At 40.9% G+C, this 22178-nt stretch overlaps 1 protein-coding gene across 3 annotated transcripts in view; it reads left to right on the top strand.

Annotated features, from left to right (window-relative positions):
- The window catches only part of MAGI2 (membrane associated guanylate kinase, WW and PDZ domain containing 2), a 1342154-nt gene that overhangs the window by 1251450 nt on the left and 68526 nt on the right, over positions 1-22178 (top strand). For all 3 annotated transcript variants that reach the window (XM_040472823.1, XM_040472822.1, XM_040472824.1), the window contains one exon: positions 19711-19849. In XM_040472823.1, the coding sequence (XP_040328757.1) occupies positions 19711-19849 (139 nt within the window). The remainder of the gene's footprint in view (positions 1-19710; positions 19850-22178) is intronic.

The raw sequence follows: 22178 nt of genomic DNA on the forward strand, positions 1-22178 counted from the left end.
TTAATTCCCTTGCCTTTGGGGATGTGTCGAGTAAGAGATTGCTACGGCTGAGGTCAGAGAGGTCTTTTCCTGCTTTCTCCTCTAAGGTTTTGATGGTTTCCTGTCTCACATTCAGGTCCTTTATCCATTTTGAGTTTATTTTTGTGAATGGTGTGAGAAAGTGGTCTAGTTTCAACCTTCTGCATGTTGCCGTCCAGTTCTCCCAGCACCATTTGTTAAAGAGACTGTCTTTTTTCCATTGGATATTCTTTCCTGCTTTGTCAAAGATGAGGTGGCCATACGTTTGTGGGTCTAGTTCTGGGGTTTCTATTCTATTCCATTGGTCTATGTGTCTGTTTTTGTGCCAATACCATGCTGTCTTGATGATGACAGCTTTGTAGTAGAGGCTAAAGTCTGGGATTGTGATGCCTCCTGCTTTGGTCTTCTTCTTCAAAATTACTTTGTATGCAAAATACTTTGAGGCAAATATCACACAATATTAACCTAATGGAAATCTGGTTGATAAGAGCAAGGATGAATGCTTCATAACTCTTAACTCTTAAATATTTTTAGCATTTTTAAAAGTTCATTTATTTAAGTAATCTCTGAACCCAACGTGGGGCTTAAATTCATGACTCCTAGATCAAGAGCCACATGTTCTACCGACTGAGCCAGACAGGTGCCCTGTAAATATTTTTAAATATTACACAATTTAAATGAAAACAAATGAAATTTTTCAATAGATTTATTAATATGATAATGGTTCTCAAAAAGTCAAGTGTGAACTGCACCCTACCTACAGATCCATTAGTGCACAAGTTATCCAGGAGAAGTAGACGTCCTGACCAAACTTAAAGCTCTAGACTGGGGGTTGGCAAATTTTTCTATAAGGGGCCAGATGGTAAATATTTGTGGCTTTGTGTACCACACAGTCTCTGTCACAGCTACTCAGCTCTCCTGTAGCAGTACAAAAGCAGCCACAGGGCAATATGTAAATGAATTAATATGATTGTTTTAATAAAATGTTACTTAAAAAGCATACGGTGGGCTGGATCTGGCCTGTGGGCCATGGTTTACCAAGCCCTACTCTAAATTCAGAGAGCCCCAAATTCCAAATGTTACCTTTCAGTCCAGAATATAACCCTTGTCATTAGTAAATTATATATTCAAGATTAAAGTGAGTTTGAAAGTCTCCTGTTGAATAAAATGTAACATAACTAACAATTATTGAATGCTTACCATGTGTCAGGTGCTTTGCTAAGTTTATATGTATATCTCAAATGATCTCAACAATCTTATGAGACAGACACCATCATCATCCCCATCTTCAGATGAAGAAACTGGCATTTACAAAGGTTAAATAACTTGTCTAACATCTCTGAGTTAACAAATGATGTTTGTCATAGGATGAAAGCCCAGGATTCCTGATCCCACCAAAGCCCATGCTGTTAATCATATTGCTACCCTGCATTGTCCTTCGTGTTGTGACAGAATAAGTTATCTAATACAACTAATCACAATTGTTAAAATCCAATGATTGGGTCACCTGGGTGGCTCAATTGGTTGAGCATCTGACTCTTGATTTCAATTCAGGTCATGATCCCAAGGGTCGTAGGGTGTAGCCCCATGTTGGGCTGCATGCTGAGCGTGGAACCTGCTTAAGATTCTCGCCCTCTCTCCCTCTGCCCCTCTTCCCCACTCACACACTCTTCCTATATAAGATAATAAAATAAAATAAAATAAAATAAAATAAAATAAAATAAAATAATAAAGTAAAATAAAATATTTTAATTAATTGATTGATTAAAATAAAAAATCAAATTGTGTCAGAATAGAACCTGGTATATTAGGTTCTAATAATAAACACATTTATGCACATTTTAGTCAGTAACCCACTTTTTTTAGAAAAATTTGGCCATGAAGGACTTTTCAATTATCCAAAGTGAGACTGATAAGTCTCACTGATAAGTAAAACTAATAGGTAACCCATATGCTTCATTCAACTCCCTGTTGTTATCCTGCTGTTCCTCTCCATGCAGTATGATGACGTAAGATCTTTCCTGATTTAGAGAATCATCAATAGCAAAGCCAGCTACTTCCCTGGGTGGCCTGCTGGGAACTGCTGTCTCACAGAACTAGTCCTACTGATTTGTCTTTCCCGACACTCTCCCAATGTACCTGTTTCTCTTTGGGAGAAAACAGTTTGTGAAGCACTAACCATCCCTTCTCCCCACCCCAACCCCCATGAGGAAAAGAGGTATTAGACTTGCCCTGTTCTCCTCCTTCAAGATTGGGAGTGTTTGATCCACCCTTGCCCTCTACCCCATGGGAGGCTGATGATTGTTAGCTACTGAATCAGTAGAGATATTGATGAGCTGGGAAAGGGAGAGAAAGAGGAAAGCAAGAAGCAGGAGTTCTGGGGCAGCCTGCACTCCACCATCACCAATGGGTTGAGTAGACACTACAGAAGGTGATTTGGGGCTTAAACCACCTTTCTGGTGGGATATTTTCTGGCCAGTGGGACTCCTGCTGAAAGAGGCTGTAGATTGCTTTACCCATAGTGGAGGAAGGGGTCCCAAATGGATGAGGAGGAGGCCAACCTCATCTATGTCTCCCAATATAGAGACAAACTCCACATCAGGTCTTCCAAAGGAATGACCCATAGCATCCTTAGGAGAGAGGCAGCATTTGGATATCTGCTGAGTTTAAATTCCGAGGTCAGAAATCTTATCTTCTTTGATTCCCATAATATCCACAGCACCTAAGGCAGTCCATGGCACAGAGTGAACACATGGCCAAGAAATGGCACACAGAACAGCAACATAAAGAGAAAGACTGACTGGCTACTAGTAATTCTCCATCCCTCAGGTGAATACTGGTCCTCTTCACTACCCACTCTCAGAGCTTCTCCAGCAGACTGAGAGAGGAGACAGAGGGAGGGGTTGGGAAAGAGAGAATAAGCCCCTTTCCCCATGTGAGTGATTCAAGCCTTCAGCCTAGTCTGCTGTGGAAGGGGGAGCTTTTAATTGAAAGGAAGGTTGCAATGCTAGCTGCACTATACTTTTTTAATAGCCGAAAGTGTTAAAAGATAATGGAATTGGAATACTGCCCAGCAGGAAAGGGGTGGAGGGAGGTCAACAGAGCACAGCTGGTAGCAGTTATTGGAAAAATAAATCAATCACACATTTTTACCTCAGTGACTAGAAGCACTTCAATCAAACAAGTGACATTTGCCATATGATATCCTTGGAAAACAAAGGTGATCAGAAACCAAAGATTCTCCATCAGAATAGCCCGCAGAACTGTTTTTCTAGAAATGATGGTGAATTTGAAAGTTTCAATTCACACATTTATATCGAGGTTTTTTTCATGCCAAGTGGCCTATATTTGTAAAATGAGTAGACAGCATCACACCAAAAACAATGCGAGACTGTATAGAGACAATATAGGAGGGGTCAGCCTTTAAATGTAGTGATGGGAGCACACCTGGGTGCCTCAGTAGGTTGAGCGTCTGACTCTTGATTTCAGCTCAGGTCATTATCTCACAGTTCTTGGGATTGAGCCCCACCTTGGGCTCTGCACTGACAGCACTCGAAGCCTACATAAGAATGACTCTCTCTCTCTCTCTCTGCCCCTCCCCTGCTCATGAGTGCTCTCTCTCTCTCTCTCTCTCAAAATAAATAAATAAACTTTAAAAAAAAAAAGTAGTGATGGAGCACCTGGCTGGCTCAGTCAGTGGAACATTCAACTCTTGATCTCAGGGTTGTGAGTTTGAGCCACATGTAGGTTGTAGAGATTACTTAAAAATAAAATATTTTAAAAATAAATAGATAAATAAATAAATAAATAGTGATAAAGTGGTGAACTTAGGCAGATTGGAGAGGCCACACTAGAGATACCCAAAGATTACTTGGAAGTGAAAGCAAGCTGAATGGAAGAGATGATGAGGGCCATCACTCATGGCAAGAACCAAGGACAGAGAACCAAAAAATACATTCAAGGAAGTGGAAGGATCAGGGAAGCATCATGAAGTGGATCCAACTCATTTTTGGATGTCCACCTACACCAAGTGTTAAAGGTACCTGCTAACCCAAATTAAAGGGTACAGCCAGTGGTATGGAACAGCTCAAAGTAACTAAACATGCAAAGATTAACCTGATACCTTAGTACTCATGGCACCCACTATGCATTATTCATAAATTCATCTCCTCCTAGTATAATATATATATATATATATTTGTATTAGCTAGAATTTCACTTCCCAAAGTTAATTTGAATTTTTCTTTGTAGAGTTTATGTTTGCTCACCTGTTTGTTTGAGAATTAAATGAGATAGTGCTTCTGACATGCCTGAAAAATACTTGGCATAAAACTATGCTCAATAAGCGCTAATTACTGTGAAGGGTCAACTTTTTCATCTGGGCAGTTCACAACTGCTTAATAAGCTCCTGGGTAATTGAGAGTTTAGTAAAGGGACAGAAATCTAAATGCGTATGTATAGTAGCAGAAGTGTGAATGTTCACACAGAGAGCTGAAGATAATTTGAGTCTAGTTAGGATACATGGCAGACTAATATCACTTTAGCTGTCTTTTTTCAAAATAATTAGTTATGAAACTCAGTAACTTTCAGCAAGGGGTACTCTGGTCTCTGAACATGGAGGGTGTCTCATATATCAGATGCCCAACTACATTCAAGTCTCATGACCTCCCTTCAAACTGCATGTCTTTTTTCCACCCATCTGCCCATGCATTTCACTGGATGCAGGAGTTGCCTCTCAAGTTATTTGGTAAAGGAGTAGACGGAACAAAACGTGAATCAAGATTTAAGTGGGAAAGTCTCCTTTTGACAGTGGCTAATTTGCCATGGGATGTATGTGGAACTCTGAGAATAGCCATATTTACATTAATCAGACAGTTATTAGCCTCAACTGCAAAGTGGGGAGAGTTCAAAAGGTGCATTTCGAAGCTACGATAAACCAGAGGCTTTTTATTCTAGTGATTTAAGAAAGCTTTACATTTTTATTTCCAATTAACCTATCAATAGTGATGTCACTTAAATACTCCTAAGGAATATTATCTCCTCATTATTGCCAGAAAACATGCTGCCCAATTTCATAGCTCAGCTGTTCTCATGCATGGATGGACAATCTGAATTAACTTGAACAGAAACAAGATTTTTAGACACTCGGCTACATTCCTAGTTGTAAAATCTAAGTAATTAAAATGTGACTCCAAATAGTAAAAGAAAATAAAGTGGATAATGTTTATTTTGTGCATCAAAATGATAGTGATACAATGCTAGTCCAACTTTCTATTTATTCAGTGTTAGCATGTCGGTAGAAAAATTATTGTAATCCACGCATTCACTGCCAGTACAACTGAAGATCGTGGCAATGAGTAAAGACACTCTGGAGAGCTGTCTTAAAATTAAGCTATTAAAAAAGACTGTTTTTTTTTTCATCATGATGAAACAAAAATAGCCGCCCCAGAGATGGGAGTTTTGCTGCCTTGTTGACATACTGCTTATGCATGTTAAAATCAGACACAAGGACACCCATTATTCTGTTGATCTGAAACTTTGACACTACGGAAATAACATGTATTCAAGGAGAAGATGTTCAAGTGATCAGGGAAGTTCAGACCTACAAACTCAGAGCTAGATTTATTCCCAATTATAGGCATTTTCATTACACCTTTCATCAAACCTTCCTCCTTCTACTCATGCTTGAGTGAACCTAGGCTACAAAGCTGTTTGTGACACAAGATTATGGATGTATTCTTAAACAATATCCCAAAGGTTAATAATAATCACAAACATTTTGTACATCTTCATGTAGAAGGAACCTTTAACTCTGAACTAAGTAAAAACTTACCCTTGTGTCTTTCTCAACAATGCTAAAGCACCCTCATAAAGAGTGAGGAGCTCTGGGTTTGGGCATTAGAGAACATGCATCTTGTCTTGTTACCTCCACCTGTAAGCTTGGGGGCTTTTGCAAATTCCTTTTGTCCCCTAAAGTGCAGAGTCTTCACCTTTAAGTAAAGATAATAGAAACCAGAGATAGGGGCTCCTGGGTGGCTTAGTTGGTTAAGCGTCCCAACTTCAGCTCAGGTCATGATCTCATGGTTCCTGGGTTCAAGCCCCATATTGGGCTTTGTGCTGATAGCTCAGAGCCTGGAGCCTGCTACAGATTCTGTGTCTGCCCCTCCCCCACTTGTGCTCCATCTGTCTCTCTCTCTCTCTCTCTCTCTCTCTCTCTCTCTCTCTTTCTCTCTGAAAAATAAACATTTAAAAAATTAAAAAAAAAAAAAAACAGAGATAAAAGATTAAAAGGATGGGCTCCTTGCCCTCAATGCCCCTGAGTATGCTTTCATGGTTGTATTATCAGCAATGGCTTCCTTTAGTTACTTTACCCCCAAATCAATCAACCAACCATTCTCTCTCTAGTTCTAGTTCTTTCTCTCTCTCTCTCTCTCTCTCTCTCTCTCTCTCTCTCTCTTACACACACACACACACACACACACACGCACACGCACACACACACACACAGTATTGTGCTAGCTGCTACAAAGGATATTCTAGAAGAGTAAAATGTGATCTTTGCCCTGGAGCTGTACACTGGGAAGTATAATTATAAGTCTCATATGAATGTATTTCCCAGTGCTTCTCACAGGACTCAGGAAATACAAAAATTAATATGTCTGCTTTTGTCCAGTTATGCCAGCAAAGCCATGGTTACACCAAAAAGAAAAGAGATGCCTCCACCTTGTGGCTGGGTCTTCTTCAGCTGGGAAGCATTGCTATTTTTAAGCTTATTTCTTATTGCAAGTTAAAAGATTGTATTATGTTTACTTTCATACACTTCTTCATCTTCATACTGTAACGTGTATCAGGGACTTCTGTGAAGCCCTTCCTCTCCTGGAATTCAAGGTTAGCCTTGGCCAAAATGCAGTAGCTAGCATTTAAGAAATGTTTATGAAACTTTTATTCTGCGCTTAGGCACCTTAGTCAACAGTAGAAAAACAATAGTGAACAAGGCACAGACACCACAAAGCGTTCTGACCTAAAGCCCTCACTCTCTCAGTGCCCCCACACACACACCCTCAAAAGACTCCCTCCAAAGACTCTTTCCTCCATTAATCATGCTGTATCTTACACAGTACCAATTTTGGTCCCCACTACAATTTAAGTTTTTATTATCTATTATTTTTAAAGCAATGTGTTAGTTATTACTAGAAGGTGCAAAGATACCATCCATGTTTCTAGGAGTTTATAATTCAGTAAGGGCGGAAGTGAGAAATGGTGGTGGAATGAATAAATACACAAACAGCTAGAATGAGAGGCAGGGTTGCAGGGAGTGCTGCAAGAGCGGCATAGCTAAAGCACAGCCGATGTGGAGAGAAAGGAGGGGGGCTTTCCCCTGGAGTGACTGGAGACCGCTTTGTGGACAATTTGAGAGGAAACTTGAAGAACGGGCATGACTATAGGATGAGATTGGAGGCGTCAGGGGAACGGTAAGAATGACTAGCAGGGGTGAGGCAAGAGCAAAATTGCAGGCGTGAGAGAACCCAATGAAGAATGGAGGAATGAGAAGCCAGCCAGATTAAACCCAGGAGAATGGCGGGGATACGCTGGAAGAAGGAGGAAACAATGTCCTGAAGGATCGTCACACTGGGCCAAGGAGCTTAGATTCTGTTCAAGAAGGGAATGAGGTAGGGAGGTGTTTGAAGGGGAGAGAGACCAAAACAGAGGTGAGCTTTAAAAAAAATGTTTTAATGGGGGCACACTGTCAGTACAGAGCCCCATGCAGGGCTCAAACTCACAAACTGTGACATCATGACCTGAGCCCAAATCAGGAGTTGTACGCTTAACCAGCCGAGCCACCCAGGTGCCCCCATAAGCAACTTTTAAAGCTCACCTCTGCTCAGTCGGCTGAGGGTCTGACTTTGGCTCAGGTCAGGATATCACAGTTAATAGGTTCAAGCCCCGTATCAGGCTCTGTGTTGACAGCTGGGAGCCTGGAGCCTACTTCGGGTTCTGTGTCTCCCTCTCTCTCTGCCCCTCCCCCACTTACACTTGCTCTCTCTCTCAAAAATAAATAAACATTAAAACATTTTTTTAAAGCTCACCTCTGTTTTGGTCTCTCTCTCTCTTTCTCTCTCTGCCCTCCCCTGTTCACACATGCTCACGCGTGCTCTCTCTCTCAAAAATAAATAAACGTTAAAAATATACAAATAAATAAAAATAGAAGATACTTGTGGCAACCATATGGACCAAAAGAAGAGGGAGAAGAGAGAAATAGGGAATGGAAAACACAGGGAAGAGAAATAGGAAATTAGCAGCTGCTGCTGACAACAGAGTGGAAATAAAACTGATGGGTCTGGAAGCTAACTAGAGGCAAAGGCAACTCTGAAATCTTGAGCAGTTTTAAAAAGCACATTGAACTGTTGAGAACTGAGAGCAAACTGAGGGTTGATGGGGGGTGGGAGGGAGGAGAGGGTGGGTGATGGGTATTGAGGAGGGCACCTTTTGGGATGAGCACTGGGTGTTGTATGGAAACCAATTTGACAATAAATTTCATATATAAATAAAAAAAAATAAAAAAAATAAAATAAAATTTCATTAAAAAAAATAAATAAAAAAAAAATAAAAAGCACATTGAAGTCACTAACCTATAATGCTATCTTAAGATAGTATTTGTATAAAAGTGAAATATTTAAACGAATAAAGGTTTCCAAAACTAGCTTCTCTAATATGGGCAAGGTTACCACCACCTGATTTTTATGTCTTATTCTTGAATTATTGCTTAAAGCTTTTGTCTGAATCTGTTCAGGCTGCTATAACAAAATACCACATTGGGTGGTTTATAAACAGAGATTTAGTCCTCACTGTTATGGAGGCCAGAAGTCCAAGATCAAGTTACAGGCAGATTCAGTGTCTGGTGAAAGCCTGCTAACTGGCCCTGTGTCCTCATATGGTGGAAGAGGTGAGGAATCCCTCTGGGCTCTCTTTTATGAGGGCACTAATCCCACCATGATGGCTCCATCTTCATGACCTAATCACCTCCCAAAGGCCCCACCTCCTAATACCATCACCTTGGGAGTTAGGATCTAAACGTACAAATTTTGATGGGATACGAACATTCAGATCACAGCAGCCTTCATATGTCATATTCATCCATTGTTTTAAAATCTATTCTTCTATTCCTCTTCCTCTCGAATTCACTGCCTTTCCTTCTCTCTCGATTCTGTATCCTGGGGAACTGATTCCTGCCTGCATCACACGTACTCTTTTGCCCATTGTTTCCTGTTGGATTTCACTGATGAGAAGCAGAGCAGAAGATCAGAGGGCAGGAAGAAAGAAAGTGTAATCGTTTTGTAACAAATGATCACAACCTTAGTAGCTTAAAGCAACACCAATATATTCTCTTACAGTTCTGGAGGTCAGAATTCTAAAGTGGCTTCAGTGGGTTGAATTCAAGGCTGGTTCTTTCTGTTGGCTCTAGGGGAGAACCCACTCCCTTGCCTTCCCCAGCTTCTGAGCCACCTATACACCTTGGCTTATATATAGCCCCTTCCTCCATCTTCAGTACCAGCGGTGGGGCATCTTTTCTCATTTCTTACCTCTGTTTATATCTTTAAATCTTCTCTTTCTGATTTTGACCCTTGTGATTGGGACCACCAAGATAACACAGGATAGGATGATCATCCTATCTCAATGTCCTAAACTTAGTTGCATCTGCAAAGTCCCTTTTGCCATGTAAGGTAACATATTCATAGACTCCAGAGACTAGATGTGGACATCTTTTGGCGGGTCATTATTCTGTCTGCCACACAGAGGTATTTCTTTCCCCTGTTGCTCCCAGCCTCCATGCTCTGGGCCTGGAAATGTTCATCCCTCTATGATGGCAGCTCTCGTCAGGCTCTTTCATGGTCCCAGCTCTCACTAGATCCCTGAAACTTTCCTTCCTCTCCCAGGCTTTTCCAGACAGAGGTGGTAACAGTCCCCACCTTCAAAGGCTCAACAGCCCTCTTTGCTTTCTAAGCCCTGCCTACACCTCTGCCCACACCTAAGCCCTGCCCACACCTGTCACTACATTGCCTTCTAAAATCCCAGCTAACTGATATGCCCATCTTGGTATGCCTTAGCACACTCTCGTTGACACTGTTAATGTGTCAGGTCTGGAAGTGGCACACACAGAAAGTGAATGTAACACAATATGCAAGAAGGTTGGCTTCAGAAAAACCAAGGATTATTACCCTGTGCCAATGTCACAGTCATAGTACAGAGCCTAATGCTTGCATCTGATTAGAAATATGGGGAATAATAATCCCTCATTTTCTCTCAGTTACATCCAGGGAAGGGAAATGACAGCCTACACAGGAGTCCACAATACAAAGTTTCCTCTTTGATTTCGTTTTGGTTGCTTTTCAATCAAATAGGGAAACTGACTTCATGACCTAATGTAAGTGATTTCTGGGCAGTTGGATGAGCCACTAGCTGAACTGCCAATGATAGCTTTCTATTCTTGCTCAGGTGGATAATTTCAAGATATTTCCCCAGTCTCTTCTTCTTGCCTGAGCAGTCAAACGGTCATATGAAAGTGGAAAGGTTGTGGTTATTTTTTCCTTCATAGAAAATATTTTGTTTCAACCAGCTTGTCTTTAGAATCTTTCTTTGTATTCATGTCTGTCAGCACAATAGAAGTTATCCCTCTGTCTTGGCTTAGGGTTTGGATTAGCTGTCCAACATTCAATGAGATTCTTTTTCTAAGAGCTATATATCTAAAAATGATAGAATGAAAATAGAAAAATGGCATCAACATTCTATAGGAATTCCTAAAATTCAGAACTTACCAAATGAACAGAAGACTTTTTGTGTGTTTTTTACTTCTCAGTGATATTTTAGGAAAAACATTCACCTCATTTTTCCCATTAAATAGCCCCAGTAGCTCAGCTCCATCTCTCCTAGTTTCATTATTAAAAGCTTACCACTGTGTTTCATTTTCTCTCTCCTCTGCCATTACAATGACAATGATGGTGATAACTATGAGAATTAATAATCCAGGATTGCATTTGTATAGTTCAGAGTTTACAAGGCACTTACATACCTTTCATATTATTTGATCATGGTCAAACCTGGTTGACATATATTATGAAAGCAAGTTTAATGTTTTTATGGATCTTGTTTAAATTTGGTTTACACAATAAGGAGCAAAGAGTTAAAAAAAAAATCTTCTGAAAATGTTTTTCTTTCAATGATACATCCCTCTATTGAACAAATATGTATAGGTAGGCACACCCCAAGATTTTCACTTTTTTTTTCTTTTTTTAATGAAAGAGAGAGAGAGAACACACAAACAGGGGAGAGGAGCAGAGAGAGAGAGAAAGAGAATCCTGAGCAGACTCCACACTCAGCGTGGAGGCCCACACAGGGTTCTATCCCACAACTCCAGGATCATGACCTAACCCAAAATTGAGAGTCAGACGCTCAACCAGTTGAGCCACCCAGGCGTCCCACAACTCAACATTTTGAAAGAAATGCTGAGGAAAGGCACCCAGCCCAGACTGAAGGGATCATGGAAGGCTTCCTGGATGAGGTCACACCTGAGGTGTGTCTGAAGGAATGAGTAGGATTCTGCTACTTTCAGGGTGGGGGGCAGATTCTAGACAATGGATACAGAAAGAGAACTACTTTAGGCAAGCAGGAAGAGATCATCAGAGAGTGTGCATGGAGCAGGGGAGCAAGAGACTTGAAGAATGGAACATCAACATCCATGAAAAGCCCTAGAAGAGTAAGGATATTTAGAAAGAAGCAATCTAATAAAGTTCTCTGTATGAGATTAGTATTGGTAATATTTGACAAGGAAAAAAGAAAGGTTTGCTGAGACAGATACCAAATTTTAATTTAGACTTGACCTCTACAACTGGGCACTGCATCATCCTTAAATTTCACATATATTTACATGTTTTAGTTTAGAGGATTTGAAAAGTAAGAATGAGGAATGGAGGCTCCCGAATGAAGGGCTCACCCTGAATATCCACCAAGTGTGACCCCCTGATTTGAAAGACCAGCCAAGGCACTCCCCTGCCCCCGAGCAGTACACCCAAGTCAAAGATGAAGTATTTCTTGAGCTGTGACTAAGTCTGTTCTGAAGGGTGAATATGAAATAGGGTACATCCCTCGCCTCAAGGGATAACCCTCAGAATTCTGCAGCGCCCCTAACTTCTTATTTCCCACTTGTTCCCCTCACTTTCATGGTCCTTCTCAGCGAGAATATGCTCCGGCATCACCTTGATTAAGGATCCTTCTGCAAATCAATAAGGGCTATTTCACACTTGTGTTTAGATGAAGTTTCTTGAGAGATGTTGGGATGCTTTCCTTTTAGTGATTATTTTGTAGAGCATAGTAGAAAGAGAGTTTCTGTTTTCAACATACACCTTATCTGAGGCAAATAAAAGTCACAGCACTTTGGTGCTCTCAAACATGTGTTTCAGTTTCCAACTGGGTTGGAAGCTTTCCCTCTGGAAAAACCTGCTGACTTGATGGGCTCCTGTGCCTTTGCCGAGGCAGCCGTGAACGACGGTTTGTAACAAGAGCCAGGTCCTATAATAGGCACTTGGATATCATCTATTTCAATCACCAGTCTAGTGGAAGAAACAGGTAGGTTAGCCAAAACACTCAGCATAATCTCTTGAAAACTTTACTGCAATGGTTATTAAATAGTGTCTAACAGGGGCGCCTGGGTGGCTCAGTGGGTTAAGCGTCCAACTTCGGCTCAGGTCATGATCTCACAGTTCATGAGTTTGAGCCGTGTCAGGCTCTGTGCTGACAGCTCAGAGCTTAAAGCCTGCTTCAGATTCTGTGTCCTTCTCTCTCTCCACCCTTCCCCTGCTTTCTCTCTCTCTCTCTCTCTCTCTCTCTCTCTCAAAATAAACATTGAAAACTGTTTTTTAAATAAATAATATCTAACAAAAGTTAATCTTGAAAACAGTCATTACATATTAAAGGTCACCATCAAGTTGACAATCAGCCTGTCCCTTTGCTCCAGCAGGGCCATCAATGCCCATGTGTCCTGTTGTCAGAGCACCTGGTGATAATGCCTGTGGCAGGCAGCGGCAAACACCCTCAGTCAGATTTTTTTCCCAGCACGTTATGATTTTTTCGTTCAGACTCAGCCTCCATTCTACTTTCTCTCAATCCTTTAGCATTTGTTTCCCATTACTTTACCTGTCTCTACCAATTTTTGTAGGTCACCATTACTCAAACTTCATGTGGCCTCCTCTAAGTACTGTTGAAATTGTTATGGTGTTGCTGCAAGTGCTTAAGGCAGCATTTCAAGAAAGCTTTCAGTAAGGTATGCTGAGACGTACTAAAGCTGAACTATGTTGTGAGAATAGAGATGGCTGCTGTAACTGAAAAGCAAAGCCTTTGCTCAACTGCAAGTAATCAAGGGCCTACTTGTCAAGAGCTGTGTAGATGACACAAAGACAGTAGGTACTTTCCCTGCCCAAGAAGGGTCTGGAGTCGACAAGAAAGGCCAGACTATAAGCGAAGAATTTCACTAACCTCAGGCCTCAGATCAATAGCCACAAAAATAGTCCACAGCTAAATCTTCCATGAAATAAAGAATAGAGATATCCATTACTTGTTGGTATAAAATTCTCACAGAGTTCAAATCCTCACACCTAATTATAATCTAGGGTTTCAGTCATGTATGATCATACAAAATAGGTTCTTGTGGTGCAGTAGTAGTAAGAGGGGGGTTAACTGATTGCAGCCAGCTAAGCATGTTTGTGCGGTGTCGGAGTAAGACTTGAGTGGGAACGTCTGTGACTCAGGGCTAAAGTAACTCCAGGATTAATCAAGTTCTTCTAAAGATTTCATTGAGCCAAACCAAATACATTCTATACAACTTGGTTACAAAAGTGCATACGGTACAGAGTTTACATTTTTTTCTTACATCTTGAACTATTAACTGCTTAAGAAATATTGAAACTTTTACCTTTACCTGCCTTGGTTTTCCAATAAGAAGAGAAAAAGCTTTACCCACAGGGCCCCTGGCAAGTTCAAGGATTTGGTAATAGCTTTGTTAATGAAACATCTGCCATGATATATGAGCAGAAATGTAGGAGTAGAAATGCAGAACCTACTAGGCTATGCCGAGAGTGGGCAGCCTTTTCTTTTCTGTTCTTTTCCTTTCTTTTCTTTTTTTCAGTAAAGTGACTTTTATCTTCAGTTGAAATATAGTTGACACACAATATTACATTAGCTACAGGTGTACAACATAGTGATTCAATAAGTCAATGTGCTATATGCTCACCACAAGTGTAGCTGCCATCTGTCACCATCCAACAGTATTACAATATGTTGTGCCTTTCATCCCTGTGACTTATTCATTCCATTATCGGACACCTGTCCCTCCCACTCCCCTTCACCCCTTTTGGCCATCTTCCCACTCCCGCCATCCCCTCTGCCAGTCATCAGTTTGTGAGAGGGGGCAGTCTCATCTCATTCATTGCCCCTAAGACATTGATGTAGGGTTGTTAGTTGCCCCAAGATACAGGACTACAGGTATAAATATTTCTTCCATGGGGAAAAAAAAATGAATGCCTGGAATTTTATTCTAAGTCCTTTGGTTAGTTTCCTAAATTCGACATCTCCTTGACACAGACACATCTGTGAACTTTGAGTCTCCCTCTCTCTCCCCACTTCTTTTTTTCTCTCCCTCTTCCCTCCACCCACACCCCTCCTCTTCCCATCTCTCTCTCAATTCTAATTAGAACTTGATATTTTAAAAATTCATTAAGAACAAGTGGAGGACATTTGTAAAGTTCCACTTTAGTACGTAGCTCAGCTAAAGAGAGCTCTGTAACAAAGTATGGAAAGAGAAGACTGTATCAGAATCACAACTGGTCTTTTTTTCTTCATCCCTTAAAGGACTGCAAATTTTCCATTGGTTTTATCAAATTAATTCCCTCATTTGATTTGCATGTGAGGTAGGAAAGTGATGCTTTTCAACTGGCCACCCCTTGGCCACAAGGTGGGAAGGTAACCAGAGAACCTCTCTGCCCCTGACATATTCAACTCCTTATACATCCAGATACTAAGGATGAAAGCAAAAGGATTCACATTTGAAATTTATTTGAAGAGTCCCATTTAAAGCAACTATTCAGGGACACCTGGGATAGTCAGTTAAGCATCCGACTCTTGATTTTGGCTCAGGTCATGATCTCTCAGTTCATGAGATTGAGCCCCTGTGCTGTCAGCACAGAACCTGCTTGGGATTCTCTCTCCCTCTCTTTCTGCCCCTCCCCCACTCACACACATTCTCTCTCACGCACACTCTCTCTCTCTTTCTCTCTCTCTCAAAATAAATAAACATTTTTTAAAAAAAGAAATAGGGGCGCCTGGGTGGCTCAGTCGGTTAAGCGGCTGACTTCGGCTCAGGTCATGATCTCGCGGTCCGTGAGTTCGAGCCCCACGTCAGGCTCTGTGCTGACAGCTCAGAGCCTGGAGCCTGTTTCAGATTCTGTGTCTCCCTCTCTCTGACCCTCCCCCGTTCATGCTCTGTCTCTCTCTGTCTCAAAAATAAATAAACGTTAAAAAAAATTTTTTTAAAGAAACAACTATGCATAATACTAGTAGTGGAGTAAAAATAAAAATTAAACCTTTTTTATAATTTCTGTCATTTCGCAAAGAGAAACAGCTCTTAAATCTGTTGGATTTGTTGCTACCCTTGGCAGTAGGTCCAAATGACTTGGCCCACTTTTATAATCTGCCCAGAACACCTTGTAAGATTCACTTTGTGACAGTGACAGCATTACCATCATTTTACCTGACCAGCATCCCCTCCACACACACCAAAAATTTTTGTTCCGACTTTGGTAAGATCCTGGACTATTCAAAAACTTCCATTGCTTCCAGTGAGGCAGAAAATCAACATACTACATCCTCCGGTGTCCTGTCTGGGGAGGGGCTTGGGAGAGACTGAAAGTCTTAGATGAAAACTAAGGATCCTTGATCCAACCAGCACCAGAGGCATCCTCTTCTCCCTCTGAGGGGACCCTGCGTCAAATCTAAAAGTATGGAAATCTGCCGAGCCAAAAGGTCAGGTCATGCTCCTGGGAACTCAATAAAAGTAATACCCCTGACTCTTCCCGGAGCCCCGTCCCTGAAACTCCTGCACCAGAGACGTCAGTCCAGCCCTTGTGCAGCCCTCGTACCCTCTACTTCTCAACCACCCCTGTAGTCTTCCAACCCACCACCTCTCCCTCCCATGCTAAGTTTTGTTCCCTTGGTCTTCCTGAGATCTTAGGAGGGAAAAGGAAACATAACAAATGCACAAGAGAATGAAAACATCAAATTTTCTAAGTCTCTCAAGTATGGGACCAGAATGCAGATGATGTATGACTATTTCTATCACACCACGAGATTCCTTTTGCCCTCTACATGACTCTCGCACTGTCAGTCTCAAGACAGAAGTGTCCTCAGGCAAAGGTGGCTGTCACGGTTGTTTGGGGGGCCAAGAGTGTTTATAACCCCTTCTCCCATGATTTTCAAGATAAGCCATGTGTAAATGCTTCATTCAGTCACAAATACTTACAGTGCATCTCATATGAGATACATCATTAAAAGGGACACAGTCTCTGCCCTCATTTGCTTCTTGAGACCATGGTATGTTTGGTCTCTGTCTCTTTCCCCACCGCCTCCCAGTTTCCCACTTGATAGACAATGTGATAACCTCACAGACTTCAGCACCCTTCTTTAATCTCCCACTTTCTCTCCAGTCCAGTCTCCATACTGATGACTCAGGGAGATTTCTAGATACCACTTCGCTTCCCGGGTCAGGTTACCGGCTGATTAAAGTTTTCAGTGGCTGGTGCACCTGGGTGGCTCAGTCGGTTGAGCGTCCAACTTTGGCTGTGGTCATGATCTCACAGCTCATGAGTTCGAGCCCCATGTCAGGCTCTGTGCTGACAGCTGACAGCCTGCTTCAGATTCTGTGCCTCCCTCTCTCTCTGCCCCAACCCACTCGCATTCTGTCTCTCTCAAAAATAAATAAACATCAAAACATAAATAAAATCTTTAGTGCCTTACTGTTGCCTTAAAAATAAAGCCTGAACTCCTGAGTAGCAGAATAAACTGACAGTTCTCCAAATATACGATGATCTCAAGGCTCAGGGTCTTTGCATCTGCTGCTCTCTCTACGTAGAATGCTCATCCTCCTCCCTCATCTGGGGAACTCTTACTGATACTTCAAAACTCAGTTGAGATGTCACCACCTCCAGAAAGCTCTCCCTGACTACCAGTTCACCCATTCTGAGTTAGATGTCCCTCATTTCTATTCTCTTAGCACTTTGTTAATATCTCCATCATAGCAAAGGTATATTGAATAATAACCTTATTTACCTGCTTCCTCTCCAGTTAGACTGACAACTAGATACTATACCATTTATCTCTATCTTTATCTTATCACCCTAGTAGACTGTCTAGCACATGGTGCTAGACAGAAATCATTTGGTGCCCAGAAATCATTTGATGAGTGAAGAAGGTCCATATCTAGGAGGGAAGATAGAAAAGCATAACTGTAACAAGGTGTGATAAATACTAGAGTGGGATACAGTGACAAATGAATGTAAATATTAGAAACATCTGCTTGTAAAGAAGACAGGGTCAAGGAAGGAATCCCAGAGAAGATGCTTGGACTGGCTTTGAGGAAGAGTGGGAGATCAACAGGTCTATTGGGAAGAGAATGCAAAGAGAACAGTAGCATATGGAAAACCCTGGATGCCTCAATAGTCATGAAGCCTTGGGGAGACTTCTCTTAGAAGAATGACTCCAGTGACAATAAGAAGAAGATATTGGTGGGAGAGTGACAGGAGAATATTGGAATAATCCAGGTAGATACCTGAATTTCACTAGTTAGCAATGGGTTACAAATGAGGTCAGAGAGAGGAAGCGAACCCAGCATGCCCCTCAGATTTCTCACTTGAGTGAGTGGTAGTACCGTTAACCAGATTTAGAGAAAAAAAAGTGCTTTGGGAGAAAAATGCTAAGCCCAGTCTGCTGGTGTTGAATTGGAAGTGCCTATTGGACGTCCAGGTAAAGATGTGTAGTGTTCAAGGGGATGCATGAGTATGAAGCTCAGAGGAAAAGTCTGGCTAAGAATGAAGATTCTATTATAACTTCACTGGAGCTTTCATTTTACTTCTGCAATTTAATACTGTGCCATGAGGTTTCAGTCATGGGTGGGAACTGCTGGGAGAGGCAATAATTGGTCCCATCTCTGCCTCTGGCTTGGATACAGTGGCCTCCGGTAAGCTATTCGAATTCAGGCTGTGCCTGTGCCTTATGGGAAAGGAGACAACTAAGGAGAACTGAACAAAAATGTTGCAAACATTGCCCCTAAAACAAATTAATTTAGTCCTGTCGTTCATCATTCTTCTCTGAAATGTGGAAGTCATACCAGTGGGGTAAACTTCTGCCACTGCCCAAAAGCCGTACTTTCAAAGACCACCATACACAAAGTGGAAAGAGAAGTCTTTTCCTTCATTGCACTGAAGTCCTTACCCCTAGAAAATCCTCTTTAAACAGAGATATTACTCTCTTGCTACTACAAACATGTGTTTGTTCTTTCTCCTCATTTTGGGGGTGGGGAGTGGTCTTATTTTAGTGCTGTCTTGCCATTGTGATGGCAACTTTTTATTCCTCTTCTTGCCTGGCACCCATCTTGATAATGCTCTGCTATGGGGAGTTTATTCACGATTCTGTCTGCATTATAGAGTTTAGGTTGAGGTCTGCTTTTAGGGTACCAACTAAAATAACATTTTTGCAAAGCAACTCATGGTGCTTTCCCTGGCCAATTTATCTTAAGTGACTTCCACTGAAATGAAATATATTTTAATTCAAAGGTTCTTGACAGTAATGGTACTGTGGGAGTTACCTGATGTGTTCATGGTTGAACCTCTTTTATTCCATCTAACTATTCACAGAGGCTAAATGGGAATTGCTTATGAAGCCTGGGCATTTCTAACAATTCAAGAGGGACTGGTATTTAACCAAATTGTTCTGGCAGTCAGGTGCGAGCATGGCAAAGATTTAGCAAGGGCATTAGTCATGTGTGGAGAATGGAAGATCTCATTTTTAATTCAAACAACTGTGATGGAAAACTCATCATCAAACTTGAATATCAACCAACCATATTTACAAAGAAGGCGATATCACAATAGCACCCAGGGGAATTTAAATGATGCATGATAAAAATTCTCAGAGAAGCCCAAAAACCGATCATCTCATCCAGCATGCTGAATTAAATGCTGCACTAAGTCCAAAGCTGGCACTGTGTTCAATGAAAAGGCCTTAAAATATTTACTTCTTGTTTCAAAGCAAAGGTGCCAGGTTTGTTTGGAATTGTGACTTCAAACATATTCCCTAATTTTAAAAAAAAATGCTAAAAGTTTAATTAAAGTCTCTGCCACACTGACTGAAAATAAGTAACATATCACCACAACTTTATGGCCTGATATTTTAATTTCTGTAAAGGTAAAGTTTGGTGGTCAGATTCAAGATGTAGCCAGGAATTAGCTGCTTCTGAGAAGCAGCGGGCTGCAATCAAATTGTTCAGATGCTCTCTGGAAACCAGTATTCTTTAAGGGATGCTTTTCTAATCTGTTGGAAATGCAAGGTGAGTAGAACCATCCTTGGCTGAGTTAATGTTTCCTTAATTAACAGGTAGGAGATCAAATCATTGAGATCAATGGGGAAAGCACAAGAGACATGACACACGCCAGAGCAATAGAGCTCATCAAGTCGGGAGGAAGAAGGGTCCGTTTGCTGCTGAAGCGCGGGACGGGGCAGGTCCCGGAGTATGGTACGTTTCATGTTTTGATTCACCTGTTTTCTGTTTCTTCTGTGTACTGTAAATGCCTATGCTTATTTGTAAAACTGTATCAGTTCTCTAATTCTACCTAAATATAGACTTGGCTATCAATAGATATATACATGCATATGTACATTTAAGCCGAAGATTTATATGCGTGTGAGCTCTTTCTTTTGCTCCCTTGGTTAAGTGATGTTTAAAATAGCAAATAGAGGACCTTTCAGGGCATCTCTGAGCGTGCAGGGAGATCCAGCCACCACTTATATGTTAGAACTTTTACAATTTGACTAACAGTCTTCTGTTCATTTGAGTCCACAGTAATTTATCACTTATTTCCTAAAATTGCTCATGAATCACAACTGCCCTGTAGGGTATGTGACTGGGACCAGGGAACAAACAAGAACAGATCTTCAGGTGGGGAGATTAGAATGTAAACTTCATGCAGTGATTGCATTTTCTTGGCATTTAGATTCATTCTAATGTTGTGTATCTCTGTGCTTTTCAGGAAGGAATTGAAGTGCATTAGATTTGGCTTCAGAAGTCTTTAATGGTGTTATTTTTCAGCAGCCCATTTAAGACACCACTGACAGTTTTACTAAGAAACTGCTGGGTGGTCATTACATGAGAAGCATCACACCCTGAACTGGCTATAATTAATCTCAGGGAGTGACAGAAAGACAGAAAGACAGATATCAGTGAAAACAGGCACACGGGGCAATGGGATTTAACCATGGTCTGAATAATTAGCTCAAATTGTTGATCTAGAAAAATTGACTCTCATTTTCATCCATTCATCCCCTACCGCCCCCCCACACACACACAAATTCTAAATAATGCTTTTCCCTCTCCAATTATGCTTACCTTAATTATGGGTAACTTGCCTAAGTTACCTAATAATGAGCTGAACACTTCCTTAGTTAGCAGGCAGTATAGTCCTGAGTTCAGTTAAAATATCTGAAATCAAATGCCCTTAAAAATTTTGTTTTCGTGGTCTTGAAACCCCAAAAGGACTGGCAAATACTCAAAGAAAGCGTTGAGAAGTTTCTGTAGGGCTGGCTCTGTGCCCATGGAAAGATTTCATCCCAGGTCCCATCCTTAATGTTTGGATCTAATAAAATATTTTTAAATATGAATATTAGCAACAAGCTCAGACCTGATCCTGTTAAATGCACTAATCCTTTTGTACTAATGCACTAATCCTTTTGTAAAGACTCTTACTCTTGGAATAGGGTAACTTTTTGCACCCCAGAGCAATACATGATTCAATAAGACCAAACTGACCTGTGTGAATTAATCACTTCTAAAAAATACCTTATTTTAAATGTATGTTTCATTCCATGGCAAGACCCATTATCTATACCAAGGAATTTCCATAGAGTTAATATTGTTCTTATTTTACTAACAAATTAAACTTTAAGAAGTTAATCTGAACAACATGGCTATCCCGAGCTTTCTTTTCTTTTATGAAATCACTATTTGGTTCACATTTTCAACAGCTTGTCTATAGTGAGCTATAGACACTATAGTGTCTATAGTGAGCAGTTACAACAGTACCATTGCCCAATTGGCAGCATGACTCAGCTTATAATGCCTACGTATGACGCTGTCTCAAAACATCTTTAAAGAAAAAATAAAAACGTGTTTGAACAAGACAAAAATTCAGGATCATGTCACTATGATCCCATTAATTCATCCATCATCTGGAAATATATGGTTAAGGTTAAATTCTAAAATTAACAAACAGGGTTTGTCAAACATCTGGACACAGTTTAGAGGGACCAATTGTCAATATGGTTAACTCCAGAAGTACTGCAGAGTTCTTCTAAATATATTCCCCTAAAATGTAACATTAAATCATACTTGCCAATGGTTAGTTAGAGTTTGTCAGCTACTGTTGATGTTAGAATGACCTAGATTTTGATTGTAAATTAGCTTTCGAGATTATGTCACAAAATAAGCAATTTAAATTTTTTGTATTTATTTATTTTTGAGAGAGAGAGAGAGAGCGCACACGCACACACACGCACACATACACACACACACACACACACACACACACACACACACAAGTGGGGGACGGGCAGAGAAAAGGAGAGACAGAATCATAGGCAGGCTCCCCACACCTCAGCACAAAGGCCGATGTGAGACTTGAACTCACAAACTGTGAGATCATGACCTCACCACCCAGGTGCCCACAGAGTAACCAATTTAATAGAGAAGGGCAAGGTCTTCTCCTTTAGAGAAGTAAAAGAAAAATCACAAACTAAGTAAACATTAGCACTTCAGGAAAATCTAAGCTGAAAGATGCCTGGTTTTGCAT

Source organism: Herpailurus yagouaroundi, unplaced genomic scaffold (genome assembly GCF_014898765.1).
Source record: "Herpailurus yagouaroundi ecotype Mexico unplaced genomic scaffold, PumYag 100, whole genome shotgun sequence".
Lineage (NCBI taxonomy): Eukaryota > Metazoa > Chordata > Mammalia > Carnivora > Felidae > Herpailurus > Herpailurus yagouaroundi.